The 22484-nt window shown below is 33.4% G+C and overlaps 1 protein-coding gene across 25 annotated transcripts in view; it reads left to right on the top strand.

Moving 5' to 3' along the window:
• The window catches only part of BCAS3 (BCAS3 microtubule associated cell migration factor), a 590779-nt gene that overhangs the window by 182033 nt on the left and 386262 nt on the right, over positions 1-22484 (top strand). For all 25 annotated transcript variants that reach the window (XM_025996065.2, XM_072747642.1, XM_025996068.2 and 22 more), the window contains exon 13: positions 3602-3695. In XM_025996065.2, coding sequence (XP_025851850.1) covers positions 3602-3695 — 94 coding nt within the window. The remainder of the gene's footprint in view (positions 1-3601; positions 3696-22484) is intronic.

Genomic DNA, 22484 nt, shown 5'->3' with positions numbered 1-22484 from the left:
ACTAGAAATAGTTCAAAATGCCAAGAACTGGTGGCTGAACCGATGTTGTGAGTCCTCCATACAATAGAATGCAACCCAGCAATATAAAGTAATGAATAACACCTGAAACAACATGGTTGAACTATAAAAATTATATCAGTTAAAAAAATAGAAGGCAAATTGCATAATTCTAATTATATGAAAAAATTTCAAATTTTTAAAAAAAGGCAAAAGAGATAAAATACACATGGGAATTGCCTGGGGCTTAGAGTTAGAGATCCACTGTAAAGTTAATATGTGGACATTTTTGGGGTGAAGAAAGAATTCTAAATCTAGAATGTGGTAATGGTTATGCAATTGTATAAATTTACTAAGCATTATCCATCCATTTCTGTATTAAAATGGATGATTTGAATGTATAAATTTACTGATGATTGGGCAATAGCTATCTATTATGGTGAAGAGGTAAGCAAATCCTCTCCTCAGAAAATAAGTATATTACTTGAAAGAATTTTCAAAAATGACCATTTGGGGGCTCTGGACATTGACCAAAAACTAAGAATGAAATGATAAGTACGTAAAGATTCTAGAGTTTGGATAGTAGTATTGGGAGAAAATGGCCTTTTTGCCTGAGGCTGCTCTTACTCACATCTGCCTGGAGCTTGGTGAGTAGGATAGTTTTACAGAGTAAAGTGGGCCTTGTAAACAAGCCATTTCCCTTCTAGGCAGGGGATTTACTTGATTTGGAGTAGTACATTAAAACCTAAGCCCAACAATGTTTTCATTAAAAGTAGTAAACTTGGTAGCTGATGAATAAAGGATAATGTGTAGCTCTGCTTTCCTGAGATTGCAGTTCAGTTTGGGGCTAATTTGAAGAAAAGAGGAAAAATGTTGGTGAAATGTGTAAGTAGAGCCTCAGAGACCTTTGGGACAACATCAAGTGTACCAACATATAATTGGAATCTCAAAAAGGGAGGTGATAGAGGTGCAGAAAAACATTTGAAGAAATGAAATATATAAATTTTTTCTTTCTCTTCCCTAATTTCTTTAAAAAGTAGGTAATTGTTTTAGGGAATAATTATATGTTTCTCAGTTGATAATACATATGACAACAGTAGCACAAAGGAGTGGGGAGGAAATGCAGCAAGGAGCTATAATTTATTGCAATTAAGTTTGTAATTAATGGACCATCTTGTAATCTATGTAACACCTGGTAACCTATACAGCAACCACTAGAAAATTACTCCAAAAAATTAACAGAGGAATTAAAATAGTAACATCAAAAATAATTAACACAAAAGAAGGGGATCAGAGGTACAACAAACACCTGAGAGAAAATAAATAGCAAAATCACAGACCTAAATCCAATTATATGCATAATTATATTAACTATAAATGGGTTCAACAATGATCATCAGACCAGAATCATTCAGATTTGAATTATAATGTTAAGGTAAAAGGATTGAAGAAATGTACCATGCAAACAATAACCATAATAGGACTGGAGTGGCTATATTAATATCAGGCAAAATACATTTAAAAAGTATTTAGAAAAATACTTTCACATGAAATATTGCCGGAGAGAAAGATACTTCATAATAATAAGAGGATCAATGTAATAGGTAGATAAATATTAGGTAGGTGTATAAACACCTATGGCATAGTCCAGCAAATATTGAGTGAAATCCAACAGATTGAAAGAAATTATACGTGACATTTACAGCTTGAGATTTCAATACTGTACTCTTCATAATTGATAGGAGAAACTGGACAAAGTTTGTGAAGATTTATAAGACTTGATTAACACTATCAACCAGCACAGTGTAATACTCCCTCCCCCAAATGTGTAGAATTTGCATTCTTTCCAAGAACATCTGCAATGTTTTCCAAGATAGACCTTATAGTTTGCCATAAAACAAATCTAAATAGCTTTAAAAGGATTAAAATTATGCAAAATATCTCTGTGAATTATGGAAACCAGTAACAGAATGAAGTTATGGAAATCTCCCAATATTTGGAAATAAAACAACACACCTACCTATAAATAACTCCTGGATCAGGAAAAGGAATCTCAAGGAAATTAGAAAATATTTTGAATGGAATGAAAATTAAAAGTGAATATATCAGAATTTATGAAGTGCAGCTATTCCCTTGCATAGAGGGAAATTTTTAGCTTTAAATGCTTATAGTAGGAAAGAAAAATGGTCTGAAACTAAGTCTTCACTTTTCCCTTATTCTAATCTGATAAAGAAGAGCAAATTCTAACCAAGCAAAACAAATGAAGTAAATACTGAAGATATGAACACAAGTCAACAAAATAGCAAAACAGTGCAGTATTGGGGAAAATCCAAAATTGATTCTTTGAAAAGATCAACAAAATTGATCCTCAAAAAGTTAAAAGTAGAATTATCATATGATCCAGCAATCTGGCTTCTGGGTTTACATGCAAAAGAATTCAGAGCAGGATCTCAAAGAGAAATTTACATACCCATGTTCATTGCAGCATATTCACAGTAGCCAGGATGTGGAAGCAATCCATGTATCTTTTGGTAGGTGGATAGATAAAGAAAAAGGTGATATATATACATACTATATAATAATATTATACAGCCTTAAAATAGAAGGAAATCTTGGGACATGTTAAAACACGGACAAACCCTGAGGCATTTTGCTAAGGGAAATAAGCCACAAAAGCGCAAATACTCTATTCTTTGCCTTATTTTGACTCTCTGAAGTACTCAAAAATCATAGAAACAGACAATTGAAAGGTGGTTACCAAGGGATGGGGGAGGGAGGAGAAAGAATTAATGTTTAGTGAAAAAGTTCTAGAAATCTGTTAACAGTGTGAATATACTTAATATACTGAACTGAACACTTAAATCTTGTTAATTTAAGTGGTAATAAAGATCCATGCACAAGAAAAAATTGTAATAAAGATCCATGCACAAGATCCATGCACAAGAAAAAATTGATATATCTGTGACTTCACTGAATTACAGGTGTCGAGTCAGAGCAATAAGACAAAAAAAATTAAAGCATTAAAATAGGAAATGATGACAAATCAGACATTTCTATATAGTGGGTTATTGTAATGTTTACAATACTGTATAAAATCATTGAATTATAAACATAAAATAGGCAACTTTTATGGTATGTGAATTATACCTTTGTAAAACTTTTCACACTAAAAGAAAAATTAACCTTGCAGGTGTAGAGTTAGTTCTTGGTTTACTTTAGATTAAATTATTTATGTCTGAATATCATGACCCAATAATGATCTAATCATGAGCAAGCATTTTCCAAGCAGGCCACAATGCCTGCTGCTATGTCTTTGGATGAAACTCTATATTGCTGATTTTATACTTTTTGTTTTTTTCTAAACATCCACTTCAAGAAATTATTGTCTCTGTCATTTACAGTAAAGCCAATCAACTGCTTCTAGAGATTATATGATTGATCTATTGCGGTATACTCTATCTTTTCCTCTTTCCTAAAGTGACATTCTTGCCTTATAGTGACAAGAATAATCTAATATAGTGGAAGCATGTGGAAGCATGTTATTTGGTCAGGGATATTCGTGGGTCAAACCTAACTTTCATTTGCCTCCTTTCTTTCTGTAAAGGTGCTTGTGAGCGAGGATTCTGACAGTGATGGTATTGTGGCCCACTTCCCTGCTCATGAAAAACCAGTGTGCTGTATGGCGTTTAATACAAGTGGTATGTCCTTTTTTTTTTTTTTTTTTTGCCATTAATATCATGGACTTTTCAACCAGTTTTTTTTTTTTTTTTGGAATTGGTAAATATGAAATATGGAATCTGACTTTTATTATATGGGTCTGTGTCTATGTTCAATAAGTGGTTCTTGACTGAGTTAATTTAAAATGAAAATTGAGAAATACTCTAAGCATTAGTTTTGCTCTCAGTAAAGTGGTAAACAGCGCTGTTGAGTTGCCTTAATTTCTGTATTATAATTAATCCAAGAACAGACAACATACTAATGTATGTAAGTGACACTGTCTTTGTAACTTTAAGTTTCTTTTTCATTTTTGTAGCATATTATAAACTACTTGTACTTTTCCCTGTCTTTTGGTTATTGTTTCTGTTTTTCTGCTTGTTCTTAAGGCATTTGATAAGGAGAGTTGTTATAGTAATGTGGAATGCCCTACTACTTTTCATTTTTTCCTCCAAACTTTGTTAGGTAAAGTTTCAAACATAAAAATTTTAATAATGACCCATGTATCCCCACCTTGATTAAGTAGGTGTTCACATTTAATATGTATAATAAACATACTTGTATAGGTATGTGTGTGTGTGTGTATATATATATGTATGTATATATATATTTGTATACCCATGTATGTATAATATATATACACAGGCATGTTATATTTTGTTGAATCATTTGAATTTAAGTTACATATTTGATGACATTTCACCAGACTACAAATTAATCATGCATTTCCTAAGAATAAGGACTGTTCCCCCATGTAACCAGATATTATATTGTAGTTCAGAAAGTTAATGCATTATATTATCTAATATCCAAGCCATAATTTAAAATTTCCCAATTGTCTCAAAAATGTGTCCTGCAAAATATATTATGATACTATGTTTGATCACATGGATATGTTAGTAGGCCTTCAAAATATCTACATGTTGGAGATAGGTTTTTCTTGTGGAGATTAACAAGTAATCTGTAGAGTTATTTTGGCTTCATACCTGAAACAACTTTTTACTTAATGGTGTTGTTACACGGAAGGCCATAGGATGGTGGTTTCTCTGATTCTGTCATGTTTTCTGCATGATTAACTGCTGTTCTATTAAAAAAGAGTTCTCTCTCATCAACCAGGAACAAACCATAGTTCTCTTGTATGCAAAGGGCAGGATACATGCTGAATTCTTTCTCTTTATTTACCAATTTTCAAAGTTAGGAATTGGTTTAATACTTAACAATGGTATAATTCTACTCTAGTGGAGCTATTTTTATATAAAAGATAAAATTATTTTTATATAAAAGATAAAATTGCCCTTTTGCTTTCAGAGCTCAAATCATCTTCATAAACTCACAATCATTTCAGATCTTATCCTTTGGTTGATAGATCTGAAGAGATTGTCATTTTTATCTTATCCTGCAGAAATGATCCTATTAGTTAAAACTGATGGAAAGACCCATATATTTTCCCTTTTCATCTTTTCAAATAAAGAATGATGGTAAGAGGATAATATTGAGTATTTTGAATAATCTCCCTTCTAATACCTTAATTAGTCATTTTCGATAGGAAGATTTTGCAGTGATTGTTGATCAGTAGGATTGATTTAATTAATGAAGACAAAGATTTATGGAAATGCTCTGAATGTTATGGGAATTAAGTTAAATTTGAAGAAACAATCTGGAAGTTATGTCACTTACAGTACTCCACTTGGAGTAACCAGTATGACTCATTTTGATAGTCCATCTGTTATGTCAAATCTCCTTTGTATTAATGTATATTTCATATTACTGTAGTCAGAGTGCTTCAGACATTGGAAGCTGTATTTTTTCCTGCCTGAAGCCTTCCATTAAAATAAGAACATTCTATATAACCTAAAATGTTTTAGTTATCTCTATTATTGTCTAGCAGTGACTTCTAGAAAACCACAGTTTTCTATGATTTCATAATTTTGATGTACAGTTTTTATTTGATTTCTATTTGAACTTCCAAATTTGTGTTTTTATAAGATTAAGAATTTTTATGTTTATACCTACTTTTTATGTTCCTAAAGCACTAATTGTATAATTATGATATAATTTATCTTGCAGTGATCATTTCTTTAACTGAATTCCACTTTACATTAGGGTTCACTCTTGATGTTGTACATTCTGTCAATTTTGAGAAATATATAATGACACGTATCCACCATTATAGTACTATACAGAATAATTTTACGGCCCTAAAAATCCCCTTTACTTTTGTTCATCCCTCCCTCCCTCAACCCTTCACAACTAGTTTCCATAGTTTGAGTTTTTCCAGAATATCATATAGTTGGAATTTTACTGTATATAGTCATTTCAGATTGGCTTCCTTCATTTACTAATATGCATTTAGATCTTCATGTCTTTTCATGCCTTGATTGCTCATTTATTTTAGTGCTGAATAACATTCCACTGTGTGGACATACCACAGTTATTTGCCATTTGAATATCTTCTTTGATGAGATGTCTGTTCAAATCTTTGTCCATTTTTGAGTTGTTCATTTTTTAATTGTTGACTTTTAAGAGTTCTTTGGATATTTTGCATAACAGTCTTATATTAGAAATGTGCTTTGTAAATATTTTCTCCTGGTCTGTGGTTTGTCTTTTTATTCTCTTGAAAAGTGTTTTTGAAGATCAGAATTATTTAATTTTCATGAAGTCCACCTGGTCATCAATTATTTCTTTTATAGATCATTCCTTTGGTGTGTATGTAACCTTTTTAAAACATATAAATTGGCATTCTTCTGCTGTTGTATTCTTAAGTCAGTCTCTCATTGTTGTATTTCTTGGAGAGAAGACCATCTTATGAGAACTATTTTATGAGTTTTAGGATTTCTTTTATTTTTTTCTTGAATTACAAATGAGGCTTCTTAACTTCAATCTAAGATCTGGGAAGTCCATGGATAGAATTCAGAGAGTATGTGAACTTAGGAAAAAACTATATCTTTATTTTTTTCTAATCTCTAATGAAAATTTCCTTCATTTATGATGAATATGTAAAATAAACTGATGAAATTTTAGCTGTACCAATGAATTTCTGAGCAATAAAAATAACATGTTTTCACATCATTTCTATCTTATTTAAGTAATTCTCTCAATATTGCTTATGATTCAAAATTGTGGTAGACCCTATACTTTAATATATATTCTGTATATCAATTTTAAAAATCACAAGTATTTTACTTTGTCTTAAAAATATATTGTTTTGAGAAAGATGTTCCTAGGCTTCATCATATTGCTAAAAAGGTTCATGACACTTAGAATATTTAAGAACCTGTTATGAAAAGGTTTATGGTTGTTGTGATTTCACCTGTCTAAACACATTGGAAACTAGCTCTTTCACTGGAGACTCCATTCACACTGCCTGGCTCAGGCTTGGTGATTGAGTTAACAAGTGACAGCCCCTATTCATGGAATCTGCTGATGTGATAGAGACTTAAAACAAGGAAGGAAAATCCTCTGTGGAGTAAGGACAGAATGCCAGGAGATGAATATTAACTTGGTTTTGACTACTAGGGAGAGTTCTTCAAAGGAAGTCCGTTCTAAACTGTAACCTAAAAGATGATTAGCTAGGAAATAATGATTCTGTGTCTGGTATATAAATAAATATTAGTTGAATGAATGAGGCAAGAAAAATATGGCACATTTGACATAGATTGTGAAGCAGAGTCTATACAGTGGACACATCCATTTATTATGTGGCAGATATATTTTTCAATGTGTCATCATTTCTGCAATATTTTATAAATGCTTTGTACCTGTTTAAATATTTGAATTAAATGGGGGGTACATAACTCAGCAACCACTCACAAAATTGGTTTGCATTCTTTCATAGAAGATGGTGGAGATTTCATGCAGCTGCTTGCAATTCATCTTAGTTATTTACTGTTCAGCTCTGAGTATTTTTGCTATTCAGAATGTGACTGTTACTGCTTGAATATAAGCAAGCGTATCTATAAAAGATTTGATTCTCAGTGATTTGAAAGCTTCAACTTTCTTTTTTAAGCTGGTCACTATCTGAATTGTTTCTTATACAATGATATTGGACTCAGCTGTGGCTGCTAACTATTATCCAGCTTCCACGATTATGTGACATTTTATTTTGCTTGTCTAGTTCCTGTATTATATTTCTTGTTTTAACTCTCTTCAATTGAGACATATATGCCTACATACATATGAAATGTTTGAAGCAAGAGGCTGCATTGCATTTGTAAATGCATGAATACCTTAGTGGTTGTTATTTTTCTCCTTTAGTTATTTATGTTATAGTTTTAAAAAGTATTTTTGGGAGATCAAATGATGTATTTTCTATTGATCGTTAGATCCTCCTATAAATTTACTTATTCAATGAGAGTTTTCTGTTCTCTCGTTGAATTATTATTAGCTTCTGAACTTTTATCAATTGATATTTTGTAGAAAGGTATATAATTTGAGTGGTCCTTAACATAGTATTATGATTTTTTACTTAAATTGGCCTTTTCAAAATATAAGTTGTAGATCCTCTAGTAACACCTTCCAGTTTTTCTTTACGTGTATCCATATATGTTTCTAGATTTATTTGTATCAGTAAGTTTTAACAGTTTTGCTCCTCTAATAATTCCTTTATTTGGTGAAAGGCTTTTTCATGGGGTACATAATGTGGCCAATAGTAACAATAGTGCTTGTTAGAATGCTTTTTACAAGTTTAGGGAAGTTCATTTAAAAAAGCAAAGTATAGCAAACAGTTGATTGTGTGATTTTGTTTTTCAACCTGATCTTTCTCTAACCTCTTTACCTGAATCTATTCCTGTTATACTTAAGAACAGAAATACATTTCTTAGTCTTTTTTAATGCTTTTTTCTTATGCTTGATGACAGAATTATTAAAATGTCCTGGACATTCAAGAAGAAACTAGATTTCTTGTCCACATTCTGAGAAATTTTAAAAACAATGTAAAATGTACATGGCAAAATGACAAAGTGAATTAAGGAGAAAATGTGGTGGCTTGACTGGGTGGTATGCAATTTGGTCTTGTATGGGACCTATTCAGCAAAGAAGTTAAGGGATGCAATTAAATAGCATTGTGAAACTTGTAGTTCAGCAGCTGCTTGCAGTTTGTTTTTCAATTTCTTCTTCCCATTCTTGTTTATTAGCTGTGACTCTGAGTCCTGAATTAAAACATATATTTTAATGGCAACATTTATGATTTAGTTGGAGGTGCCAGAGCGGTTTCCAGTGCTTAGATCTGGGCAGATATCAGTATGGGTGGTGTAAATTTGTTGCTTTCAATGATTTAGATACACCATGAATTTTCTAGGGAGTTTTTTTTTTTTAATTAATGGACTTTATTTTTTCAGGCAATTTCAGGTTCACAGCAAAATTGCAAAGTATAGAGAACTCTCATATAATCCTGCCCTCACGCCAAACTGCCTATAATATTGACATTCCAAACCACAGTGGTAGTTTTGTTTTAGTAGTTTGATGAACTTATTTTGACACATCATTATCAACCCAAATCTGTAGTTTACCTTAGGGTTCACTCTTGGTGTTCACACATTCATTGTGTTTTGACAAATTCATATTGACATATATCTACCTTTGTAATATCCTACTGAATAATTTCATTGTCTAAATGTTTTTCATCATATTTGGGGCTTCTCAGTTATTTAACTACTCAGTTATTATTTTTTTATTTTTTATTTTTAATTTTTTTCAGTTATTATTTTTTTAAACAATCTTCCTGCCTCTTTTTCCTTCTCTCCTTCTGGGACTCCTGCTACTCACAGATTAATCTTCTTGGTAGTGTCTTATAGGTTTCAGGGACTCTGTTCATTTTTCTTCATTCCTTTTGTCTCAAACTAGATAATCTCAGTTGATTTCTTCTGTCAGGTTCAAGTAGAGCCCCTCGACTGAGTTATTGTACTTTTGAACTTCAGAATTTCTATTTATTTCTTCTTTATAGTATTATATCTTTATTGATATCCTCTACTTGGTGTGACATTGTCTTAATACTTTCCTTTAATCCTCTGGACATGCTTTCTCTCTATCCTTGCTGGCATTTGCTATTCTTGTCCCTTTAAGAGAGGTGATTTGGAAATCTTTCTTTTCCCAGTGAGGAGTTTGTATTTATCTTTTTAGTAGGGTCTTTTGCAGAGCAAAATTATTTACTTTTTGTCAGGTCCAGTAAAAAAAAAAAATAGTTGTGTTTTGTTTATGCCTAGGAAATGTGTACTAATCTGGGGCCTGAAGATTTTTCTCCTATTTGATTTTCTAGTAGTTTTCTAGTTTTACATTTAAATTTATCCATTTTGTGTTAGGTTTTTTTTGTTTTGTTTTGTTTCTTTTTTGTTTGTTTTTTTTGGGGGGTGGGTGGGAGAAGGGCATAGGGAGAGAGAATCATAAAGCCGGCTCCATGCCCAGCACAGAGCCCAATGTAGTGCTTGATCTCAGGACCCCTAGATCATGACCTGAGCCAAAATCAAGAGTCGGACACTTAACTGACTGAACCATCCAGGTTCCCTATTTTATAAAGTATTGGATTAGGTCATGATTTTTTTCTTTTTTGCTTATGGATATCCAGTTGATACCTAATCATTTTTTCAAAATACCATTCTTTCTCCATTGGATTTCTTTTACACTTTTCTCATTAAAGTAACATACCTGTGAGCTATTTCTGGATTCTCTGATGAAGATGACTTTTTAGCTTTTCTTTGTATGGGAATATCTATATTTTTCCCATAATTTTCAGGAATGTTTCAACTAGATAGGATAGGTTAGTTTGACAGTTGTTTATTTTCCAGCAACTATCAGCTCTCTTTATTCACAGCCTTTAGTATTATTAATCTTGATCTTCTCGATTAGCTGGATACAGAGTTGCACTTTTTGGGGGCAGCATTCTAATTTGTGGTGTCCACTCAAATGGAGCCATTGAATGCTTTTGAAAAGGTTGCTAAGTTCTCCTTACCCTCACATATTGTGGGTTCATCTTCCTCCTCCTGTTCTGTCCCATGTAAGAGAAGCTAGTTTTGTGTTTTTTGTATTGGACTTTCATATAGATTTTTAAACAAACTTTGGTTTTGATTTTTCATTGGTTTTGTTTTTGCTATAGGGTAAAAACAACAGTCTTTTTTGATTTTACAAATTCAACCCCAGATCCTCTTTGCTGGTCATTTGAGCAGGTAAAGTGTTCTTGAGGACACTAGATGTAGACAGTAACCTGTGTACATGCATTAGCTTGGGCTGCCATAACAAAATACCGTAGACTTGGTGGCTTAAACAACAGAAACTTTTTTTCTTATAGCTCTGGAGGCAAAAAGTCCCAGAACAAGGTTCCAGCTGATTTGGTTTCTAAGTGAAGTCTTTTTTCCTGGCTAACAAATAGTCACCTTCTCAGTGTGTCTTCACATGGCCTTTCTTTGGTGCAAGGGAGCAGGGAGAGAGAGCAGGAGAGCTAGTTCTGTGGTGTCTCTCTCTCTTTTTTAATTTTTTATTATAATTTTGTTCTCTTTAAAAATTGAAGTGTAATCGACATACATTGTTAACTTAGTTGCAGGTGTGTAACATCTTGATTTGACAGTTCTATAGCTTACTTAGTGCTCACCATGATAAATGTAGTCGCCATCTGTCACTGTTCAACGTTATTACAATATTATTGGCTATATTCCCTATGCTGTACTTTCATGTCCCTGACTTATTTATTTTATAACTAAAAGTTTGTACCTCTTAACCTTTATCTCTTCTACTCATCCCCCTCCCCTACCTTCTGGCAACCATCAGTTTGTTCTCTGTATTTAAGAGTCTGTTTTTTGTTTATTTGTGCATTCATTTCTTTAGATTCCACATTTAAGTGGGATCATATGGTTATTCTCTTTCTGACTTACTTCACTTGGCATCATAACCCTCTAGCTCCATCCATGTTGTAAATGGCAAAATCTCATTCTTTTTTATAGCTGAGTAATATCCCTTATTTTATGTATAAATATATATAACATCTTTATCCATTCACGTATCTATCAATGGACACTTCAGTTGCTTCCATATCTTGACTACTATAAATAATACTGCACGAAACATAGGGATGCATATATGATATGGTTATTCTATATTAATTTTTTGAGGAACTTCCATATTATTTTCCTCAGTGGTTGCATCAATTTACAATCCCACCAATAGTGTACGAGGGTTTGTGATGTCTCTTCTTAAAAGTACACTAATTATATCAGATCAGGTTCTTAATCTATGACCTGATTTAAAACTTAATTACTTCCTTAAAGGCCCCATCTCCAAATATAGCCCTGCTTTTTAGAGTTTCAATATAGGAATTTGGGGGCTGCACAAATATTCAGTTCATAACAGTACATTTAAAAATCATTCAGTTACTCTTAGTTTTTACAAAATCTTATTTGGTCACAGCCCAATTCTAGCTTATTCTGTTTATGATTGTTGTATCATACTTTTTCCATGTGTTTACTTCTATTTTAAAATACTCAGATATTTTGCAAGAAATGTTAAAAGATAATGATACATTTGATGTATATTTGTTACTGATACATCATCTTGTACTGTGCTGCCCAAAAGTATAGCCTGGCACAATTTTACTGTCCTATCTTCTCCCTCCAACATTTAGCCACACTATTTTTCAGCTCCTAAACAGGTTATGTCATTTTTCCTCTGCCTGAAATCCTCTTTTACCTGGATAACTCCTATTTATCTCTTTGTAAAGACCTGCCTGACTCTGAATAAAATGTCAGCCTACCCTTCACCTTGCCACTTAATTGGGCAAGTTACTTAATCTGCTTAGATCACCCCCAGTACTTGAGTTTTCTCATCAATGAAATGATGGGGTGATAATGGTGCCTAAAACAATACCAAAAACATAGTGAGGCCTCACAAAAAATTTTTTAAAAGATTTTATTTATTTATTTATTTATTTATTCATTCATTCATTCATTCATTCATTCATTCATTCATGAGAGACACAGAGAGAATGAGTCAGAGACACAGGTAGAGGGAGAAGCAGGCTCTACGCAGGGAGCCCAACATGGAACTAAATCCTGGGTCTCCAGGATCAGGACCTGGGCTGAAGGCGGCGCTAAACCGCTGAGCCACCTGGGCTGCCCACAAAATTTGTTTTTATCATTGCTATTATAATTATTATTAACCTCCCTCATCCAGTTTAAATTTATTTATACCTATCAAGGGTATCCTTTCAACGTGTTTTCTGCTAGAGGTAAGCTTTTACTTTGTCCCTGGGTATTAATTATTATTAGTCTGGTAATTTTCACATAGTTGATGGTAAGTAAGTATACACTAAATAATTATTTTTTCTATCATTATAATCATGGAAAAACTATGGCAGGGCAGAGATAGGCATTAATTCAATGTAATTACTCATTTGTTAAATAAACCCAAGTTATTTCTCATTTAAGTTTTTAACAAGAATTTACTTTTTTCCTAAATTCTGGGAGTGATCTCTAATGGCAAATTGTATTAAATGAAGAAACATCACATATACTTAAGATTGAAATATATAACATATATTAAAAATATCTTGTGGAAACTGTATCATATTTTTGTAACTAAGTAAGATTGGCCTATTATTAAGCATATTGTCTTTGACATAAAAGAAGACAAGTATTTTTTATTATTTAAATTGGAAATTAGAAACAGGAAAAAGGAATACTCAACTCTCTGCACTAAGCCTGAATTTCTAAAGCAGACCTGTTGTCTTTAATTTGGTAAATAATTGATCTGTTTTCCAGAGGCGTTATTTCTGCCAGCTGAGTAGCTGAGAGCTGTGAAGTACAGCACATCTACATTTTAAATAATTGCCCTTCCTTGGCAGGGAAATTGCTTTTCCATCCATTAATAAGAGGAAAATGAATGTTGGTTCTGTAGTAAAGTAGATTAAACATGTACCTCTTTGGATGCTTGACTGCATCTTTAACAGACTTGAGATTTTTCTGGTTAATTAAATGCTGTATATTGAAAGGTGATGGTGGTCTTGGGTTAATCATTACAAAAGTTTAGGTTGGATTTTTTTTTTTTTTTTAGAATTTTTCCCATTGATCACAGTGAGTAGTCAGAAAAATGCATTGTCTTGATTTTTGTTAACATCTATAATGCCTCACAGACTTACAGAATTATGTGGCTTCAGATTTTTCCTCTCATCTGACAGCTTCTGGTTTATTACTACCAGTCACTTACACTATATCACTAACAATGCAAAGGCAACTTAAAGAGTTTATTGCTTGTTTTTCCCCTTAAAGAAGGGGATGGTTCCTTTCTAGGTTTGTAGTTACTCTCCCCTATTGTCATCTCGTAAAATGATGTGTTATACTCATGTAATGGATTACTCCCTGAAGAATTTGTTCTCTTTGCTCTATGTTCATTATGGCACAGGACTTGTGTGAGAGTCAGAGGTAACTTTGCAGGTTTGATTTACTGTAAAGTACAAGTAGGTGAGCCCATGCTAGTATTGTGGTCCCACCAAAATGTTTAGTTCCTTTTAAAAGCAAAAAAATATGTAAGCTTTTAAGATATTGGAATACTTAAATATATGTTTAAAACCAGCAACTGTAATCATAAAATATAATTTAAAATATTTTTTTATTGAACCGGGGCACCCATAAAGGCAAAAATGACCAAAGCCCATGAAAGTCCTAATGTAGCCCCAGGTCCTGGATATCCATTTAAGGAGGATCCTTTCTCCCTCCCCACTGTGGTTGCCATAGTATTTCTAGTTAATTAAGCAAAAGTACTCAACTAGCACTAAATGAACTAATAAAAGATGTGAATACATACATTGGCATGTTACATAAAATGCGAAGTAAATACACACACACACACACACACACACCTACCTGTAACACTATAGATACCTGTAACAGATGTAACTATAACAGTAGAAACCCAGTATTAAATTTTGAAGAAGGTAAAGAAGATTATCTATAGCCAAGTACATACATGCAAAGTAACCAAGGGTGAATTAAACTTTTGCTTATCAGGACAATTTGACTGGTTGTTAAGTAGTGAAGTACATGAATATTTGTGGTTCCTTTCCATTTCCTCTACAATACTCTGGCCCTCCCCTGGATTCAGACTTATTTCAGTGTTCTCATTCAGATTTGTCTATACTCTTGCCATATGTTAATTATTTTGAACATTGCTCTGACAACAGTGCAAATATTTCTCAAGGACACATATTTCCAAGGACATATACATTGCAGCCACTAGAGTAGGTCTTATGGTAGGAAGGGATGGGAATAGGGACTGGGGTACAGGAATGGAGGATGAAAAGGAACATGTAAAAATGATAGTCTGTATCAGTATTCAGAATTAATATAATGAGTGTTACAAAGTCTTTAAAGTATCAAAAGTATAGAAGAAAATAAAATTATTATTTAATTTAAAATGAACTAATCTTTTGGTTTTTCATGTTTTGGTTGTCTTGTGGGAAGTTTTTGATGGTTGTTACTACTTTTGGTTTCTTTTTTTTTTTTTTTTTTTATAAAGATTGTATTCATTTATTCATGAGAGACACACACAGAGGCAGAGACACAGGCAGAGGGAGAAGCAGGCTCCATGCAGGGAGCCCAACGTGGGACTTAATCCCGGGTCCCCAGGATCACACCCTGGGCTGAAGGCGATGTTAAACCACTGAGCCACCTGGGCTGCCCGGTTTCTTTTTTTCAAGTCAGATCCTTTTTTCTTTTTTTAAAGATATTTACTTATTTATTTGAGAGAAAGAAAGAACAGAGGGAGGAGCAGAGGGAGAGGGAAAGAATCTCAAGCAGAGCCTGACACGGGACTAGGTCTCACCACCCCGAGATCATGAACTGAGCTGCAATCAAAAGTTTGACCCTTAACCAACTGAGCCACCCAAGTGCCCTACAAATCATATTTTTCTGATGGGCTAAGAAGCCATTACACCTATCTATATAGATAAAGATATATAGAGGAGGCTGTGCAAAGAATGCCTGCTTGCCCAGTAATCTTTGTTGTATGTCAGTGGTTGTTCTTAGAAATACTTTCTGAGGGATCCCTGGGTGGCGCAGCGGTTTGGCGCCTGCCTTTGGCCCAGGGCGCGATCCTGGAGACCCGGGATCGAATCCCACGTCGGGCTCCAGGGGCATGGAGCCTGCTTCTCCTCCTTCTGCCTGTGTCTCTGCCTCTCTCTCTCTCTGTGACTATCATAAATAAAACAAAATAAAATTCTTTAAAAAAAAAAAAAAAAAAAAAAAAAAAAAAAAAAAAAAGAAATACTTTCTGAAATGTAATTAAGGAGTCATGGTTTGAAATAGTGCAGATAGGTAATGAAATCTAATTTCCAGAGATACTTGGTAATTTGCCAGTATTTCATATATTTGCAAATATACTCAAAATAAAAATGCTAAACGATGAACATTTTAAATTTTTATCTAATAATTATTTGTTACATAGTTTCTGATCTCCCCTGCTAGAACCTTGACTGAAATCTGTTAAGAGTGTCTTACGTATGCTCTGGAATACATGATTCATGGTGCTTTGACCACCCATTTGGTCAAGCTGCACATCTGAGACTCATTGACCTCTTTCTTGACCCCTCACCATGTATCTGTATTTCTTTTGGATCCCTCTCTGGCTGCTATGTTTTTAGGTTTTATTGTACCCGCCCCCATTTGCATAGGGGTAAGATTTTAACTTTTTAACTGCTCTGTTTAGCATTTGTCTTTTCTCTCTCTCCATTCATCCACTCTCTATAAAACCACCTATATTATCTTGTTCTCTTACCCTTATTTTTGTTTTGGTTTGTCTTCATTTTTATTGGACTGTAGCTTATATAATGTGGATTGCATAAATGTTAAATGTATAGCTTGGTGCACAGACAGACATGCACCTGTATTAGCTCTATCCCCAAAATTAAAAAAGTTCTGTTTTATACATCTCTGAAGTACCTTGAATGGCATTCCTTTAGAAATACCCAATTTCCAAGTTTACCTTTCAAATTATATTTTATAGTACCTAATACATAAAATATCTGTTCCAGGCAGACTGATCTGCATCATATTCTCTTTACTTCTTCTGTCTTCTGCTTTTCATGTTTCACTTTCTTCTCTTCTGTCTACCAAATTCCTGTTAACCTCCATTTGAAATGTATTTTATTATGAACTTTTAGCAGTGATTGTGATAGTTATATGTGTGTATCTGTGTTTATATATTTTTCTTTGAGGACAGTAATAGACAACATAAGCTACTACTAAGAGACAACATAAGCTAACACTTTTTAGACTCTTAAATTTGTTTTTTTCACTGTGGGTTTCAGTAATTATATCTGTTAATTAAAGTCAGGCATACTATTTCTAAGGCCCTCTGAGTTATAAAACTTTGAAATTTTTGATATGCTATTTTCTTGAATAAAGTTGGGAGTCAAATCAATCTTCCCAAACCATACTTCCTTATCTTCCCAGTTCTTCTACTTCATCTAAGAATTTTGTGTTTTTGCCATTGTAGTGACCCTCTTTGTTGTGATAGTACAATATGATCAGGTAAGAAAAATCATTCAGTTATGAAAGATAATTATATTTTTATAAAAGTATTTAATCACTATATGCCTTGATATCCTATTAGTGTTTTGTGTTAATGGTGTCCATTTATGGGGAAGCCTGGGTGGCTTGGTGGTTGAGTGTCTGCCTTTGGCTCAAGGCGTGATCCCGGTGTTCCAAGATTGAGTCCCACATTGGGGTCCCTGTGGGGAGCCGGCTTCTCCCTCTGCCTGTGTGTCTCTGCCTCTCCCTGTGTGTCTCTCATGAATAAATAAAAAAATATATTGTCCACTAATGGTTAACTTTATTAAAAGTGAATGGTTAAGCCAAAAGTAATCAACACAAGCCTATTCTAAAATTATATAGAAATTCGAAGGATCTACAATAATCAAATCAATCTGGAAAAAGGTCAGTGATCTCCTCTAAATGTATAGTAACCTAGAACGGATGTCTTGGGGCAAATATAGTTATAGATGGATGGAATACAATCCAGAATTTGATCACATGCACATGGTCACTTGATATTTGATCAAAATAGTAAGTAGTTCAACGTGCATAGTATTGTGTCAGCAAATGGTGCTAGAAAAACTAGGATACCTACTTGGGAAAACATAAACTTTTACTAAACACCATACACAAAAATTGAGTCTGATCATAGACTTAATTTAAAAGCTCAAAAACAAACCATAAAATTGGCCTTTATTAAATTAAGGATCTGGGGAAAGATATGGTTAAGAAAATGAAGTGGGGTACCATAAACTGGGAGAAAATATCACATATGTATATAGTCATATATCATATACATAAATATATATTAATGAAAAGAGAAAACAATTAAAAATGGGCAAAAGAAAAAAATGGGCAAAAGATATGAACAATCATGTCACAAAAGAAAATATGCAAATAGCTATTTAATACATGAAAAGCTGATCAACATCACTGATCACCAAGGAATATGGCATACTAAAACTATAAGAAATCACCAAATACTCACTGAAGTGATTAAAATTTTAGAGCACTGATAGTAACAAATGCTAGTGAGTTATGGAGCTCATGGGAAAGTTAAAATAATACACCATTTTGGACAAACATTTTCAGTTTTTTTTTTAAATCAAGTTAAAATATACATATGAGCCAGCAGTTCTACTCCTAAATATTCACATAGGAAAAATAAAAACATACGTTCACACAGAAACTTGTTCTTAAATATTACTAGGAGTTTGTTTCACAATAGTCAAAAACTAGAAATAACTGAATGATTATATAAATATTATCATATATCTATATAATGGAATACTGCCCAGTAATACAAATAAATGAATATAGTACTGTTAGTCACAGCAGTAGGTTTAACAAGATACTGTGCAAATCCATTTATATGAAATTCTGAAGTAGGCAATATCAATTCATAATGATAGAAAGCCAATCAGTGGTTGTGTGGGGCCCCGCAATAGGGAGGGGATGGATACAAAGGGAATTTTTTCACATGTGCTCTATTTTGATGATGCCAGTAGCATAGGTGTATAAATTTGTCAGACTCATCAAGCTGTATTAAAATGAGTACATTTATTGTAAATTATATAGCAATAAAGGTTAATAAAGTTTATTTTTTTAAATTTTTATTTATTTATGATAGTCGCAGAGAGAGAGAGAGAGAGAGAGAGAGAGAGAGAGGGGCAGAGACACAGGCAGAGGGAGAAGCAGGCTCCATGCACCGGGAGCCCGACGTGGGATTCGATCCCGGGTCTCCAGGATCGCGCCCTGGGCCAAAGGCAGGCACTAAACCACTGCGCTACCCAGGGATCCCCGGTTAATAAAGTTTAAAAACTATTTTGGCATCTGACAAAAAATATATTCAACCACTTGGAAAAATAAAAATATGCATAGACACACACCACTTTCCTATATGTCTCATGGATGAAAAGACTTGAAAATAATGGTTATTAGAATATTTAAGATGAAAACCCACTGAATATGGTCAAAGATAACTTCAGAATCCTCAATATTAAATGATGCAAAGTGAAAGAAAAATTAATTATTCAAATGAAGATGTTAGAACATTTAACTTGAAACTCCTACAAAAACAGGAAGATAGAAATAATAAGTTATTAAATAAGTGAGCTAGAAAATCAATTCTTGATTTTAGATTTTCCCCCATGGAACAAATGGGTTATCTGTTATGGATATATGCAGCTTTAGGAAGGGATAAAATGACTCATGCCATTTGTGTGTTTGACAGTGTGTACTTCAGTGCTCTTAACCATAATTTTGAGCTTAAATTTAAGAAAGACTTAATATATCCTGGGCCACAAATGTAGAAAAATACAGCAATGTGTTTAATTTCAACATCTTTGAGCAGCTTAAGAAATATACTAACATTGATGCTTCCCACAGGGAAATTTTGAGACCATTGTTTTCAAGTATTCACATCCAGTTTAAAGATTTTATTAATCAGACTTTCATAGGCTATTATTGTGGTTTTATGTGATTTGAAGACCTAAAGATTTCAATCAGTACTAGGGTTCTGTTTCTTTGCTTTTATGTTTACAAATTTAACTAGTAACTTTAAAAGATAATTAAATAATTTTAAAAGTTTAATCTGTACAGGTATTGATGAGGGAGTGTTAAATTCACAAGAATTTATATCAAAATGTAAAATAGTTTTCTGAGTGGTGTATTTTGAATTCCTGTGATGATTTGTTTGGCCCAGCATATCAGTGTTTACATCTCTTTTTTGGAAGAGAGTGTGAATAGCTGGTAATTTGTTTTCCAGTTCGTATGTGTGCACGTGATCAAGAACCATACAGTTAGAGAGGTGTTATAAATAGGATCTGGTAAAAAGACATACCTACTCATGTTTCCAAGATTTTATAGCATATGCCCGGTGGAGGTTTGTTACTCTTTAATTTTGCCTTTTGGGCTAACCAGCTGACGCCCAGTTGAAAAGATTTATGTTCTTATGAGGCCGCAAAAGCCTTAATGTTCAGTCTCTAGCTACCTCAGGTTTTGGAGAACGCCATGTACCATCAGCAGCTTCAGACCCCACCCTCTAATGCTAACGCTCATCTATCAAACTTGAGGCTGAGAGTGAGGGAGAGGAAGCTTCCAGATAAACACACAGCAGCGCCTAAACAGCTAATCACTCTAAGCTTCCGCTTCCAGGCCCTATAATTAGAAGTCCTTCTTTTCCTTGTATTCCCAGATGACGCAAATGCTTTTTGTGGCTTGGCACCTCATTTGGGGCGTGGGTTTAGTTTATGGCCAGGCTAGAGTCTGGTTTAGTCTTCTGATGCTGCATAAATAGTTCTCAAGCCACAGTCTACTCTGTACGAGTTTTTCCTTTTATGTGTATCAGCTTTTTAACTTGTTTTCTAGAAAGAAAAAAAAAAAGCTTTCATTTCTCCCAACAGAATGTGTGCAAAAGAGGAAATTATAAATTAAAAGAAAGCACACGATTGTTTAGTACTATCCTAGTTATTTATTTCTTCCTTCCCTCTCTACTCTTTCTTTTCTTTTCTTTTCTTTTCTTTTTTCTTTTCTTTTCTTTTCTTTTTTACTATTTTAAAATCTGTAAAAAAAAAAAAGTAAGCTCATTGGTGGATTATAGAAGCTACATTTACATGGGGAGGTAGAAAAAGAAAACTTTTCTTAAAAAAAGCTTGTATTTATTTGAGAGAGAGGGATTGAGAGTGCAAGTGCAGGTCAGGGCAAAGGCAGAGAGAAGCAGATTCCTCACTGAGCAGAGAACCCACGTGTGGGACTCAATCCCAGGACCCTGAGATCATGAGCTGAGCTGAAGGCAGCTGCTTAACTGACTGAGCCACCCAGGTGCCTCAAAAGAAAGCTTTTGAGATAGGACACACAGAAAATAATAAAGATAAAATTTCAGTGGACTATTTCTCAAAAAATCTTAATTTGTTTTACATATTAGGAACTAGACAGATGTTAACGTCAGTTTGAAAAGCTAGATGGAGGGATCCCTGGTGGCTCAGTGGTTTAGCGCCTGCCTTTGGCCCAGAGAGTGATTTTGGAGTCCCGGGATCAAGTCCCACATAAGGCTCCCTGCATGGATCCTGCTTCTCCCTCTGCCTGTGTCTCTGCCTCTCTCTCTCTCCCTGTGTGTCTCTCTCATGAATAAATAAATAAAATCTTTAAAAAAAAAAAGCTAGGAGCATGTTGAAAAGTGTTCATTTATAATTATCATTCACATGTGAAACAGTAATTATCTTGATTTGACTATTAGGGTCATGTATTGGAGTGCTTATTATGAGTGAAATATTGATATAATTCTAAAAGAAATGAAGTTTATCTTCAGTAGGTGAGTCATAAATTTATATTATAAGTTCATGATTTTCCTGCCAGAATTTCCATTGAATTGTTTCTCCTGTGCAGAAAATAATTTTGTTGTGGGAAAGTGAAATCAGAACAGAGTAGCAGAATTGTAATAATTCAGACATAGTATAACTCAGCAAAAAGTAGGAGTGAAGAAATATTGTCCACAAAAGGACAACTAAGCATTCATGCCCAACCTTACAAATTTATTGTTTGGATAACAACAATAATATGGAAAGAATATAAAGTATGTCAATGACCTCATCACCATCGCTAGGTACAGAGAGGCAAGGCTATATAAACCATACACATTTGAAGTAGATCTCAATAAATGACACTTTTCATTATGTAAAATGTTGTCTCTTAGAAATAGGACACTGGCATCAAGTGTATTTTTTAGCTTAACATAGTGACTAGAGCTGTTCCTTATATTAGCCAAGTAAATAGCAAACTCACATACACTTTTCTTTTTTTTTTTTTCCATACACTTTTCTTTCCATTTCAGATTCCTACCTTATCTTCCCACTAATGCTTAATATTCTTTCACATCTCTTTTTTCGACTGAGAAAGGCTTAAGAGTTAAAAAATGTGATTCTGCTTTTGGCATAGCAGAGTAAGCTAATAGACCATTCTTCCCACAGAAAACAAATATAAATTCTGGACAAAATATAAACAAACATGCGCAAATTTACATATGTGTATTATAGTTCCTGAAACAACTGACAGAAACTTAACATAAAGAGAGAGATTTAAAAAAGCTAATAGAAAAATTGAAAATGGATATTAAGACAATAAAAACAAGGAAACCATCAGAAAAATAATGAAAAATAATGTAACAGTAGCTTAAACTCAACCCTACCAGTAAGTTAGGCTAAATGTGGATAAACTACTACAAATACCAATTAAAAGTCCATAATTGGATTTAAAAAAAAACAACAA

Source organism: Vulpes vulpes, chromosome 2, assembly GCF_048418805.1.
Source record: "Vulpes vulpes isolate BD-2025 chromosome 2, VulVul3, whole genome shotgun sequence".
In the NCBI taxonomy this organism is placed as follows: domain Eukaryota; kingdom Metazoa; phylum Chordata; class Mammalia; order Carnivora; family Canidae; genus Vulpes; species Vulpes vulpes.
The sequence above is the reverse complement of the archived record's forward strand: the minus strand, read 5'-3'. Positions and strand labels throughout refer to the sequence as shown.